Source organism: Vipera berus, assembly GCF_964194415.1.
Source record: "Vipera berus genome assembly, chromosome: 1".
In the NCBI taxonomy this organism is placed as follows: domain Eukaryota; kingdom Metazoa; phylum Chordata; class Lepidosauria; order Squamata; family Viperidae; genus Vipera; species Vipera berus.
This window is the reverse complement of record NC_138202.1, coordinates 169,983,674-169,998,191: the sequence shown is the minus strand read 5'-3', so window position 1 is coordinate 169,998,191 and position 14,518 is coordinate 169,983,674. Positions and strand designations below refer to the sequence as shown.

At 40.1% G+C, this 14,518-nt stretch overlaps 1 protein-coding gene across 3 annotated transcripts in view; it reads right to left on the bottom strand.

Annotated features, from left to right (window-relative positions):
• GLS (glutaminase) overlaps positions 1–14,518 on the bottom strand; it is a 348,826-nt gene that overhangs the window by 267,167 nt on the left and 67,141 nt on the right. Inside the window, exons 15-18 of one of the 3 annotated variants that reach the window (XM_081322316.1) lie at positions 5,509–5,570; positions 3,481–3,557; positions 3,330–3,393; positions 22–434 (exon numbers count right to left, since the gene is read on the bottom strand). The exons of the other annotated variants lie outside the window; for them this stretch is intronic. Of the exons in view, the coding sequence (XP_081178442.1) occupies positions 278–434; positions 3,330–3,393; positions 3,481–3,557; positions 5,509–5,570 (360 nt within the window). The 3' untranslated portion in view covers positions 22–277. Of the gene's footprint in view, positions 1–21; positions 435–3,329; positions 3,394–3,480; positions 3,558–5,508; positions 5,571–14,518 lie in introns of those variants that run through there. 3 annotated transcript variants of the gene reach the window in all.

Here is a 14,518-nt window from a genome sequence, read left to right as displayed (position 1 = left end):
CCACCCCCAAAAAAACCCCTGTGCATATAGCCAACAATAATTTCTATCACTTGCACGTAGCACAAGGTAATATTGCTCACATTATGAATAGTTGGGGGTTTGTTTTTTTTCCTGAAAAAAGAAACTTGTTTTTTGTGCGCAACAAACAAAGCTGCTGTAACATTGGAGCAAAGCAGTACTCTGGAAAACATACATCACTATCCAACAGAAACACACTCTTCATAATCATTTCCCACAATTAAATAGATTTGTTGACTTCGAATCAGTCAGGAGAGTGTTATAGTAAGCCATCCAGGTTTTTCTCCACAGTATGGTTTTCTTTTCCATTACTAGAGTTGTCAGGAGGGGTGTACTGAACTTGATATTCTTGAAGAATTTTGAATACATCATGATGTCCAAAGTGCAAAGCTTCATCCATAGGTGTATTGTTCCATCTGGAAGGCAATTTCAAGGAGAGGTGGTAGGTATGTTAAAGGTATCTCAAGCTCTAACGAGCATGTCAAACTGCCGGTCCCGCAGGCCAGATGGGTCATGCCGAAACCGCCCCCACCCCCCCACCCCCATGGCCGGCCATGGGGGAAAAGCCCCGATACATCGCGCGGTCACATGACCTCGCGAGTTTGACATGCCTGCTCCAAGTTAACATGTTGATGGATTTACACAAAGATTTCCATCCTCCCGTTCTAATGGACACACATCTCTGTTTAGCTTCTAAAATGAATCCCTTCCTGAAACGTGGGTGCCCACCTGGCTTCCCAAAAAACGGCATCTCAGCTGAGCCTGTCTCCTTGCATATTGGAGACTGACTGGAAGTTAAGCTGTTTGATGGGCTTCTTTAGCACAGACCTCCTAAAATATTTGAGGGAATATTTTTGAGGGATATTTGAGGGAACACCTGCTGCCAGCATCAAGCTCCCTTCATCCAGTGCGCTCGCAGAGAGAGGGTCTTCTCAGGGTGCCGCCGATAAAAGATTGCCGGCGGATAACACCCAGGGGAAGGGCCTTCTCTGTGGGTGCGCCTGCCCTCTGGAACCAGCTGCCCGTGGAGCTCAGGACTGCCCCTGACCTACGTTCATTCCGCCGGGACCTGAAGACTTGGCTCTTCGAGCTTTCTGACCCAGGCTGAGAATTTTAACTGGGGTTTTATTTTCAGGGATAATTTAATCTTTTATTTGTCTTTTAACTTTGTATTTTGTATTGGTATGATTTTAAAATGCCCTGTAAACCGCCCTGAGTCCTTTGGGAAAGGGCGGTATATAAATCTAATAAAATCTAAATCTAAATCTACTATAGGACCCGCTATCACCAAATAGTCCAGGTTGAAGCCAACTGGAGCAATTTCATCTGAGGCTCTAGCAAATGCAACATTGAAGGCAGCTGCAATGTCTTCCTAAGCTTTACTAGGTCCTTGATGCAATTAACTTCTTACGATGAGATGATTACATGGATACCATGGTGGTAGCAAAGAACAACTGTTTTTTCTGCGCATCAGACAAAACATGAGTTTTGTCTGATGCTTGACTGAATTCCTCTGAATTTTGTTCTACTGTCTGTTATTTGGTCTTGCTGTTTTATGGTCCTGATCCCTTGGAAAACCAAAGAAGCCATTTGATTTAGCAAGCAGGAACAATTAAACAAATCATTTCTCTACCCCACATATCTATCAGGGTTTCAGTGATATCACTGACTGACTGAAAAGGCCCCACAGCAGCCAAGAAAACTATCCAATTTTGATTTTCAGGGCAGCCTTTTCTAATAAGATTCACTACCCAACCCCCATACTGCCTTTCTATACCTTGATCATTGTCTTCTTATCCTGGATAATGAAGTAAACCAGCAATGTGGCTTGTCATTGGACAAGGCCAGATATTAACTATGGTTGGCTGCATAGTCAGCCAGAGGTTGAGATTGGATTTGGCATTTTTATCCACCTATTACATCTTTCCCTGGGATAAAGGTATAATCGCAAGGATGTGGGCTGTTCCAAGTAGAGCTGATTTTGCAATGAACTGATGGGGATTTTGTCAGTGCCAATGGTGTTCAAGTGGTGCTTCAGATGGTGTGGAATTGCACCCAAGGTGCCTGTTAGTACTATCTTTGCTTTCTTTTGCCACAGTCGTTCTATTTCTATTTTCAGGTCTTTGTTATTTTGGGCTGGTTGGCTTCACTCAGGATGAAGACTACAATTGCCCATAATTACTAGATTTGTTCACACACACACACACACACACACAAACACACACACTGTGTGTCTCATTCCATATTTTGTATTTTTTGTTCAGAATAGGGACAGGGAAGACTATTCTTAAATAGCAAGTGGCAATTGAGCTTACAATGGAAGCTTCTTAAAATACCTTGTCTTTCTAGGAAAATTATGGTATATAATTTGGAAGCAGGCATTTAAGAAACAGCTCATGTTCATGGCTAAAACAATTCATACTAATGATTATTTTTTGTTCCATCCAAAGTGATGTTCTATCAACAACAGAAGTCTTAATATAACTGACCCAATCCTAAGGTCTCCAAGTTCGTTTATTTTAACTTTACTTGCTAAATCAATTGATGCTAGACGAGACTGTTTTGTCTGCAGCAATGTTGAAAAGCCATAAAACTAAAGGAGAAATTCAAATTAAAGTTAATGATTAATTTTTGTAAACCAAGAATGGTGTAAGTACACATACACATCTCAGGAATGTTAACTGTGGGGCATTCCAACTCAGCGTTTCACTTAGATGAACTTAAATCCAGTGAACTCAGGCGGTTGAGACTTGCCTCCTGTACTCAATCAAAATGGGGTAACTGTGATAACTTGCAAGAAGAGGCATGTATGCTGACAAAAAATAATAATCTGGAGCATGTTTATTTAAGATCTACCACTGTATTATCTGGGTGACTTTGGACCAGTCATTCACACTCAGCCCTAGCAAGAGGGCAATGGTAAGCCACTTCTGAGATCTTGCCAACAAAACTGTAAGGACTTGTCTAGGCAGCCGACAGGAGTTAACACTGACTCGAAAGCCAACATACACGCGTTATTATACTGTTGCCTTGATCCCTTGACATCTCCCACCCAAAGGATTCTACGTTTTGCTCTTTAAATAAGTCCAAGGCTTATTCCATTTCCACATTTCAACCCCAATACTGTACCCAAAGATGTAATTGATGGCTAACTTAAGGAGGCAGAAGTTTTATTACACTTTGTGTAAAGTATCAGATTTTTAGGGTATGAATTCCTTGCAGCCTACTGCTTATGAAGCCAGTGCTAGCATGCGTCACTTTTAACAAAATTAATTAATTCTCTTAATTATACTTTTCATGCAGATGCTCACCTGTCTTTGGGGAAAGGATTCACTTTGCAAGCTTCCAGCAAAAATTTAACTACCTCTACATGACCTAAAATACAAAAAAAGACATAAGATTCATTATATTCCCCATACCCAAATATAACACGATAGTTTAGATATTATTCACGGTCCGAACCTTCTGCAGCTGCTACGTGCAAAGCTGTTCGAGAATCATAGTCTCTCTGTTCCATATCCATACCCGACAAGGCAAACCTGAAAAATGGAAGAAGAAGAATCTGATCACAAATAACAAGAGTTATATTATCAGCTGCTCCTAAACATTTGGTCCACCAGGATTGTTTAAAGCTGGTTGCCATGGGGCAAAGCACTTGCCTATTAGGAAAAGAATTCCCACACTGGGAGGGACAGCAATCAAACCTAAATGTGGGGGGGGGGGCATGGAGCCCACAGGGTGCCAAGGGAATCTCTGTTTCCACTGGTCCCATATTGGGAACTGTAGCATCGTCCTCGAACACAATACTTGGACTATTGTTCAATAATGATTAAAACTGGAAGCCTTCTTCAGTCTGATGTTATGCTGAAGTAGAGGGAAATTGGAAGAACTGCATCAAGCACTGAATTAATTTTAGCTCTTTGGTGTAATTCTCCCTTATGCTTTTTTATGCTTTCTTTCCCCGTCCCACTGCGTCTATCATCTATCCACAAATTCTTTTTTGCAAAGTCTGCTTTTGCTATCAAATCCTCTTTTAACTAATAATGGCTTATCCAGCCATCAGACAGCCACACGTAGAAAGACAGCTTAAAGGCATTTACTCTATTTGGAACTCAGCAAAATCTGAGGCCTTTGGGCTGACTGAGTCCCCAATAAGTTTCCAAGCATTCCAGAGCAACCGATTAATCAACTTTTATTTCTTTCAACCAGCGGGATAAGACAGAGGCAGCCTGACCAACTAAGGTGCTAAAATAAAGGCAGAGCCACCACATCGTTTTTACCACTGCATATTTCCTTAGATTTTTCTCTGATCTGACTCTTCTCCTCCTCAAACGTCCCACTTCACACCTCTAGCTTCGAGCGCACTTGATATATAGTCTTCCAAGCTGGGCTTTGAACTGATTTCCCCACTGGACAAGCAGTCAATGGACGGTGTGTGGTGTTACCTTGGCACATTTATAATAATAGGTGGAAATGAGCTTAGGAGCCAGGGGAAGAGCCACAGCCAGAGTATGGTCAGACAAGAGGCAGCTTATCCTGCCAAAGGAATGTGGGCATGGCAGATGAGACACACACACACACACACACACACACACCTAATTTCTTGGGCTGTAAAGATGGGATAGGGGTGGGAGACAGAGAGATGCATTTTGAGACTTGCAGGATTCTGTTAATGTAACCTTACAATAAAGTAAAATTAGTCCATCTGGTTGTGTTTTCTATCTAGACCAGGGGTGGGCAACCTTGGCTCTTTTATGACTCGTGGACTTCAACTCCCAGAATTCTGGCTCAGGAATTCTGGGAGTTGAAGTCCACGAGTCATAAGAGAGCCAAGGTTGCCTATCCCTGATCTAGACTATCTTGCAAAGCTGACAGGATTCCTCCACAGCAAGGCAGATCAAATCCAGACTGTGCTTGAATGGGAGAGCCCCAGGCAATTTGAGCAGGGTAGTAGATTGGGAAGGAAATGAAAGTGGCCTCAAAAGGCTTCTGTACTGCTGCCAAGAAAATCAGCAGAATGTGTGTGTGTTTGTGTGTGTGTGTGTGTGTGTGTGTGTGTGTGTGTGTCTGCTGTTAACAGTAGTTAAGCTTGACTTGGGGAGTCTTTCTCATTTCACAGAGGAAAGTTTTGGGGGAGCAGGGATAATGGATGGGCATGTTAAGAAATTGTAACTCTCTTCTGCAAGGGAACTAGGATAAAATAAAATTTGTCCTATTTGTTCTGGCCAATTGATTGGGTTAACCGTCTCTATGGGAAGAGAGGATTCTCCACTTTAGTGAATCGGAATTTTCTATTGTGGGACGGGAGGAGGAAGGAAGAGGGGTTGCTTTAATTCTGGGGGGGAAGCCTCCCGTGATCCCGTGTTTATTTTGACAAGTGCACGTGCATGTATGAATCGAGAATGGCTGACACACAGAATTATAGCAGACACACATTTTATTTAAGTGTAACCGTCTCAAGCAAACACTGCCTTCTAGGATTGACTTTACCTTCTGAGTGCAGACACATCTCCTGTATATGCAGCAAACAAAAGATTTATTACAGATTTCACCTGAAAGAAAGGAAAGAAAAATTATTTATGAAGTTGTTGGCATAGACGGAAAATGTGTGGGTGATGATGACATCCCCAAAAGATGACATCCCCATACTTATAGTAAAAGTTGTCTCATTTTGCTGTAATTTTGTTTGTTGTGGAGACCTCTGGTGATGGGGCAGGCTTCTTTTTTTGGGGTGTGTGTATATGAAAGGAGATGGGAGTATAACCATTGTGAGAAATATCTAAATCTGTCAACCTGATTGGGCCTTAAGGCCAATTTAGGGTTATACATATTCTACTATTTCAGAAAGACTGGACAACGTCAAAGCCACTGAACTGAGCTGTCCTCAAATTGCATTTAAAGAGTGATACATCTTAAAAGAGCTATTTGCATATACATAGATCATGGGTGTCCATCCTTTTGGCTTGCCTGGGCCTCACTGAGTGAAGAGGAATTGTCTCGGGCCACATATAAAATATATACTATCATTAATGTATATAAATCACATAATAATATTGGGGCCACATTACTAGCCATCCATTGCTTCATGCAGCACGCAGGCTGCGGGTTGGAAACAACTGATATGATACACACACACACACACACATTTTACAATAATTCCATCTGATTAGGTAAAGAGCATTTTAGATACAGAGCTATGTATAATTATACAAAGTAGTCATCCTTTGTTCACTTCTTCTACCGTCCCATAAACGTGAAAAAACAAAAGCCAAAAGATTATTCACTCTTCAAATGCAAATTGTTTCCGTGTTTAGGTTTAGGTCTAGTTTTTTTTTTATGATGAAATCTGATCTACTTAACTTTGAACATTTTTGTGCTTCAGAACAATTTTATGGTCTAAATTATGACAATATTTTTCCTTCCACAAAATGAAATATTTTATGCAAGGAGAGCTCCACCACCTTCATAGGTATCAATAGTTATTCCCATTCCTAGAAAATATCCCGCAATGGCCTGGGCATTAAAAGAAAAGAAAATCACATGCAGAATCATCAGATATCTTTGAATGATCTTGTGAGTGTTCATTAACTTGTCTGAGAGCTTGCGTAAGCTTATGAAAATCAGCTGAGTCCTTTGCTCCAGGTGAGAGATTTAAAAGCCTTATGCAGTATCCAGGTTGGGGAAAAAGATTGTGGAACTTCTTTGCAAGGTCAGAAACACCTTATTTATTTATTCTGTATCACACCTTGTATTACTTTTAAAACTAACTCAAGGCAGTGAACATACCTAATTCTCCTCCTTCCATTTTCCTCACAACAATTCTGTGAGCTGGATTGGGTTGACAGAGAGTGACTGGCCCAAAGTCACCCAGTTGGCCCTCATGTCTAAGGTGGGACTAGAACTTGTGGTCTCCTGGTTGCTCTCCTTCCCTTTTGTGAAGCCTTGTCCTTAAATAGAGCCTGGGTGGAGCAGTGGGCTAATGCCTCCTTAAGTAACACCAGCTGCCTGCAATTAGTGCAGGTTCGCGTCCCACCAGGCTCAAGGTTGACTCAGCCTTCCATCCTTCCGAGGTAGGTAAAATGAGGACCCAGATTGTTGGGGGCAATTAAGCTGATTTTGTAATAATGCCGCTTAGGGTGTGTGTGTGAAAGCCCTAATAAGCAGGCATATACATAGAATGAAGGCTATTGCTAAGCACATTGGTTTGTGCTTAAATTGTAAGCCGCCCTGAGTCTTCGGAGAAGGGCGGGATATAAATGGAATTAAAATAAAAATAAATAAAAATAATGCCAGATCAGTCTCAGCTTTTCTTTCTACAGACAAAGAGAGAGTCCCCTTCTCCATATACAAAGGGATATGAAGGCATCTAGAATGAGTGGAGGACTGTGAGAATGAAAAAGGCCAAACTTTCCGTGACTGATCTCACCTCCATTACTATATATTTCATAGAGTCTACTATGGTTGTCAAAGAAACTCCAATAGTTTCCATGAAAATCATGACTGTGCAAATAAACAACATCTATTTGCTGATCTCCCCCAAGGTGGAGACAAGAGAGGCTGGAAGAAATTCTATCCCAGACTTCCTTCTGATGAGTTGGATTTGGAGCGGGGTTGTTGTTGTTTTTTTCCCTGGCATTTCTACAAAATGCTACATGTATTGCTGTCAAATTGCCCATTGTTATGGCCTCCATTCAGCTCCTATCATAAACAATTTGTAGCTCCTGAATGACTCAGTTCTTTGTCTTATACCTCCTATACTGAAGAATTTGCAACCACAAATGCGATCCAAGGATGTGGGAAATTACAGCCACTGCCCAAGTCAGATATATTTGTAAATATGATTCAAAATGTGACTTATTTATTTGCACGGGCAGATAAGAGATAAAACAGTCCTTGACCCTTTTTCCTTAGATACCCAAAGTCAATGAGAAATTAGTAGAGGCATATGAGATAACAATACATTCACAAAGGTTTAGTGTTCCCAGAAAGCAAGTTAATTAAAACAATTTTGGCTCAATATTTCAACCTTCTGGAATAACAACCTAGTAGCTTCTTTACTTACTTTGCTCAGAGAGCAGAAGCTATGAAAAGTTGAAGTTTCAATGAAACACAAATCTTGCAGGAATCATCTCATCAATAACATTTATAAAATAATGTTGAACAAACCCATAATGAAGAAATTAAAACCAACCTGCAATACTAAAAGTGCTATAAGAGTGTAAGCTATAAAAGAATTGGGTTTTGAATATTATTATTTGAAAACTCTGGATTAAATTTGTCCCAGAATTAAAATTAATTAGCTCAACTAAAATGGTACTCAGAAATGCATTTACCTCTCAAAATTAGAATTTGTACATGCGCAGAACAACCAAAACAATTGACTGGCAGATTACTTAAATTTGCAAGGGAAAAACAGAAAAAAAAGCTACAAAAAGATATGGAAACATGTCAAACAAGAAGTTGAGAAAAATTTAATTACTGAAGCATGGTATACAAAACCCAATTCTTACTCTGCAAATTTATTTTCTTGCTTTTTTCAATTTATTTCTTCTTAACATCATGATGATAGTTACTGCACAGATTTTTTTTTGAAAAATTAATGGATGTATATTAAGTGATGGAGGTTAGAAGATAGGCGGCTATATAAATATTTTAGATAACACAGAATAAAATAAATAAAGCAGACTACACTGAGCCAAGAAAGTACTAGTTTTTCCTATTTCTTTCAAGAAGCTGCTCAGAAATTCTCAAATGAATACGGTGGTACCTTGGTACTCATTGTTAATTGGTTCCGGGGGGGGGGGGGATGACAAGTACTAAAAATGACGAGTGCCAAACAAACCACATGACTTGATACATGATCCTTTATTTCAGCCGAAAAGGGTAGCAAGTCACGAAGTAGCCCAAACTGACAAGTTCTACCTTGCACGACAAGTACCAAACAAATGTCACGTACTGGGTCAAAATTTTCACATGAAAATGAGTTGAGTACCAAATTTGATGAGTTTTAAAGCAGTCGAGTATCAAGGTATGACTGTAATTTCTAATGTGGTCAGCTAGTCTCCATAATGTCCTTAGAACACAAAGTTCCCTGTGGGGTTCAAAACTGAATTATCCCTTTCTCTGCCTCAAACCTGAAGCTCTACGCAAATAAAAAGAAATCCCTAAGCTGAATTAATTTTCTAAAAATTTAATGGCTGCCATCTCAGCCATTTAACCTTTGCTTTGCTTTCTTGCCAACTCCACCTTTGGCTCTTAGAAAATGTTCCAATCCTTTAGATTTCAGATTAAACACAGAAACTCGATTTTCCATTTCATCACGCTGTCAAATGAAGGGAAGCAGAACAAGTAAATGTCTGATTAGAGGAATTTATACTTATCTCATGGACTGGTGTAGCGTTCGCCAGAATTTTCTTGACACAAAGGAATCCTAATCCATGCCAAAAATTTAATACTTATTAATAAGAAAGTGTGTTGTTCCTGAACAGTAACCATTTCATTCTTTAAACATGTATAATTTGTCCCAATTAAATAAATTCATTGAGCAAGCACACTCTGTTGTTTTGGGCTGAGGCACCTTTGGGAATTCTGATAGGACCTGGTGGCTGCGATCCAAAAATGGCTGCTGTGAGCGGCTTATCTATTCACAAAACGATTGGGATGTAAGCATAGTGAATTACTACGCCATTTATCAGAAAGCAAACTAGTCCTCAGGAGCACTCAGCCACACAAGTGGGAAGAAGCTTTTGCAGGGAAGAATGGTCAAACAATGAAGATGATGGCCATGGCCATGCAGTCAAAGCTCTGACCCTGTTTAATGTATGTTGCACGCACAACACATGTAAAAAAAAGAGGCACGATTTCAATTGCGGGGTTTCTGCTGCCTTCTTGACTTTGTTGACCCCTTCACAGGTGCTTATGAGCCACGTTCTGGGTTCCAGAAGCATTCTTTGTACATCAACACAGTGTGGAGTTACTACATTGTTTTGCAGATTCCAATTTCCTTTTAAAAAAAACTATCAAGTCTCAATTGGAAACTAAGACCAAGCAGGTCAAGGAGCTTATTTGCATCAAAAGAGCTGGCTCTAGCCTCATTTTGCACACCTACTTGCTATGTGCTGCTCACCCTTAACTTTCTCTTTGGGCTACAAAGAGAAGCAAGCAACCCAAAGTAGAAAATGCTTCAACAGCTGATGCCCACTCAAGGACTTTGCACCTATTATTAACAGGAGATGCCTTCCATAATCCAGCTCAAAGTGGGATTAACTCAGATATGCAAAGAATAGATCCTATCCTTTCGGAGATGAATGTGTTTCCTGTGGAGTTGGGCTATGAATATTCCACATTTGTAATTGAAGTCTCTCCATCCTATGGTGAATAAAGGCAATCCCCAAGAATTCCAGGATATTAATGAGCAATACCATACTTACTTTGGGTTTCTTTTAAAAAGGAGGGAATGAAAAGAAAAGAATTTATCTTCCTGTGCATTTAATAACCTGGATTAAATTTCATCCATGCTTGGAGTCAAAGTAGCTAAAAAAAACCTTGCTAGCCTAACATTCAGCTTCTTCACGCGTCGTGGACTGCAATGTTGCAAAGACTGGAGCAACAAAACAGGAAAACCTTTGCTGCCTGTTCATTGAAAACCAATGACTTCATCCAAAAGGCTTTTGGGGTTTATTTTCCCCCCCCTCCATTGTTTCAATGGGCTGTCTAATGCAGGGATTTGCACACACTATCTCTTCATTCCTGGACTGTTTAGTTGGTGAAGCTGAACGAATGCTAAACCAGGAATGGCTCCAGAGCCCTTTCAAGTGGTCTGGTGGGATTCTGACATTCCACTGGCCTGGGGACATCTATTCAGAAACTCTCAGTAGGGCTATGAGTCTGATTCTCCCCCTCAGTTTCCCTACAAATATGCTAGCTATTACTTTAAAGTGCTGGCTGCACTACTCAGGAAGGAAATATTCTTGGAAGCAAACATTCAGAATTTGTTGGAAATGTCTAGGGTTTTTTGTTTTTTGGGTGTGTGTGTGTTGGAAATTGATTTGTCTAGCATTTATCTTTGCATTCACTGTACAGTCAAGTCAGAAAATGAGAAAAAGTTATTTAGCTCAATGTGGTTTTAATACAATTTTGAAAATGGAAATCCAGTTGAAGAGATGCAATAAAACCAGTCACAGTAGATTATAGAGCTATTTCTGGCCTCCAGTCCAACAAGATTAATGAAAGTAGAGCAGGAAGATGAGATTGCAACACTTTTAATTTCTAAATCTCTTGCATGTCCGGTTAGTTATTAAGGCCAGAAGCTAGTAAATTTTTTCTTGCTCATTCCAAACTTCTTCTGAGAACTGATGAAAGGATAAAGATGGTATGCTTTACTGTAGATCAGGGGTGTCAAACAGCCAGCCTGCAGGCCGGACGCATCATACGGAAGCCGTGCCCACCCCATTGCCGGCAATGGTAAAACTCACCCGATACGTTGTGCAAGTTTGACATGTCTGCTTTAGATGGACAAGCCCCTATTTTATTCATGTGAAGAAGCTCAATCCTCATATACGTCTGCCTCATCACAGGTAGAATGAAAGCTGTTACTATTACATACTTCAGAAATCACATCATAGGAATTAATAGCCTATAGTACCTGAGACTTCTGCTCAGGTCACTCTTAAAACTTTGTTTGATCCAAATGACTAGAGAAGTTTCTGCCTTATCCAGATGTACAATGGAAGAAGACAAGGAGGTGACAGGTGACAATTTTTGGTGGCCGTTTCCCTTCTTTGGAATGGCATATCTCCCAAGTCTGGCTTTTCCAGAGGGTGTTTAGAGTTTAAGCAGCTAGAGTAAAATCTGGGTCATTAATAGTGACACAGTTCTGCTTTGTTAATTGTTAATATGATCCTCATTACATATACTCAGAATCACCAAGGGAAAAAAGTCAGGTTGAATTTCAAGGGTATCACCAACAATTGCCACTCTTGATACAGAATGTATCATTTACCTAGGAATAACTATGGTCATGTCCACGTGGGATTGTGGGAAAATATTGATTTTAATATCCAACAAGGGATCATACTCTCTCAATCAGGTGTGAATGTCCCCTAGTCCAGGAAGACTTTCTCCCTCCCCCTTTTATTGGCTGACATCTTACTGATTTACCAAATTCAATTTAACAAGGAATGTACACACTCTTTCATAATTCAAAAGAAGCTGAAGCGGATTGATGCAGAAGCTAAGATCTTCTCTGAATGTCATTTTCTTAAGTTTTCCTAATGAATTTGTCTTCTGCAAAAAGCTCTCATTTTTCACTTAACTCGCTCTGTCTACCTTGTCCAGTTTCTCTTGTCCATTTAAACAGGCCTGCACAACAGGTAAAGAAAAAAAGAGATTCCATGACACATTAAAAATAACTGTGGGTCACAAAGAATGGAATATGGATCAGCTGTTTAGAAGGTAGTAGTGCTAAAGCAGTAATGGAGCTGGCAGTGTTGCGATGAGGCCTGGAGGAATTGGCAGTTTTTCAAGGCAGTAGATACTTCTTGGTAGTGCCGATGATTGGCAGCAGTGGATTTATTTTTTTAAAGAGGATTAGCATGCCACACAAGGCTTTTTGGCAGGCCACAATCAGGCAATGGACTGTTATTTGGAGAGACCTGATCTAGAGCGTTGACTATGGAAGTCGAAGATCTCTATGGTTAGACCTTGGATTATGCTGTCTTGCAAATGGCTAATTGCAACTATTAAATATTATATCGTTATTGGATTGCAGTGAATGCCTTTAGCTTCACATATTCTTCAACACATTGCATCAATAGTTACACTTTTGGACTTAAGAAATTATGTTTTACAATCTAAAATATCTAGTCCCAACAAAATGGGGGTCACATATTGTACACATTTTGCAAGCTGCCATGGCTGCTGCATTTGTCTTTCAGGAAAACATTCCCTTGACACAAGTGAGCCATATGGCCTTCCTTATTGATGTCCATATTGGGAGATAACATGATGATGATGATGTTATCTATTCAATTGTGTCTGGCTCTTGGTGATTCTATGGGCCAGATCTCTCCACATCTTCCGATCTTGCACTGCTTTAACGATCCATGTTGCTGGCATTAATTCTTTTTGGCACATAAAATCTTACATGATTGGCAGCCACAGAAACAGCAAATAGAAAAGAATACAAATAGCTTGTCAGCCAAACCATCGCTTGCCCTTGCTCTGAAAAAAAGCAAAAGCTACTGCAAACAATATTGTATCTCCAACAATAACTGCAGATTTCAAAGGATCCACTATTTAAACAGCATGTTAAAAATAATATTTATGTCAGCTGTCTTCTCAATGTATTAGAAATACAAATCTTGCTGTTGTAGACGTTTAGACAAAAGCATTTAAATATTTTTTTTAATAATCCCATTTATATCCCGCCCTTCTCCGAAGACTCAGGGCGGCTTACAATCTAAAGCACAAATCAAATGTGCTTAGCAATAGCCTTCATTCTATGTATATGCCTGCTTATTAGGGCTTCCCCCCCCCCAGCGGCATTATTACAAAGTCAGCTTATTGCCCCTCATTTTACCTACCTCGGAAGGATGGAAGGCTGAGTCAACCTTGAGCCTGGTGGGACGCGAACCTGCACTAATTGCAGGCAGCTGGTGTTACTTAAGGAGGCATTAGCCCACTGCTCCACCAAGGCTCTTTACCAGTGAATTACCAGGTAGAAAAGCAGGCAGGACAGCTATGGTAAAGTTGCCCTGGTTGATAAATGAAAGTGGAGGATTTTTAAAGGATTTGCTACTCTATTGTTTCTAAGCACCTTCTCTGACCTGAGTTAAAGATGGCCCCATGAGCTTCAGGAGATGGAACAGCAAGGCTTACAAAAAGATTTCTGAAGGTATATGCTATTAGAACAGGGATTCCCATTTTTTTCAGTTTATCAATCCCTTCATCAAGTTTCAGATTGTTCATCAACCCCCATTTACATGAAAATAATTTAATAAATACTAGTTTAACCAGTAGTGCCACCAACAACAATGACAATAATTGACCACTTGGATAGTCCCATTAACCCTTGTAGTCCCAAAATTGACCATTTTGGGGAATCTCACATTAGAATGTGCACCAAGCTTTTTTCCCTGTATTTTGCTTCCACAGCCTTATGGTCTGTGAGTTGGTGCCGATTGTGATCTGATTGACTGGTACCCTCACTATCTTGAGCCTGTCTGAATGCCACCAATGAATGATTAATTCAAGGGCTACCTCACAAGTCTTTTATAGTTGCATTGGATTCAAATACGGTGAGGTAAGGACAGAACAGCACTTTTGATTACTTGTCCTGTAGGATTCTAACCTGACTTGTAGCTTACTAGGGAATTACTACAGATGTATTGGATAATATTATAAACACCTCCCTAACAGAAAGCAAGAGAAGGCACACTTAAGGAGGCAATAGTTAGTTCTCTTCTATACCAGTTACACTGGATATTTCAGAGCCAGGACA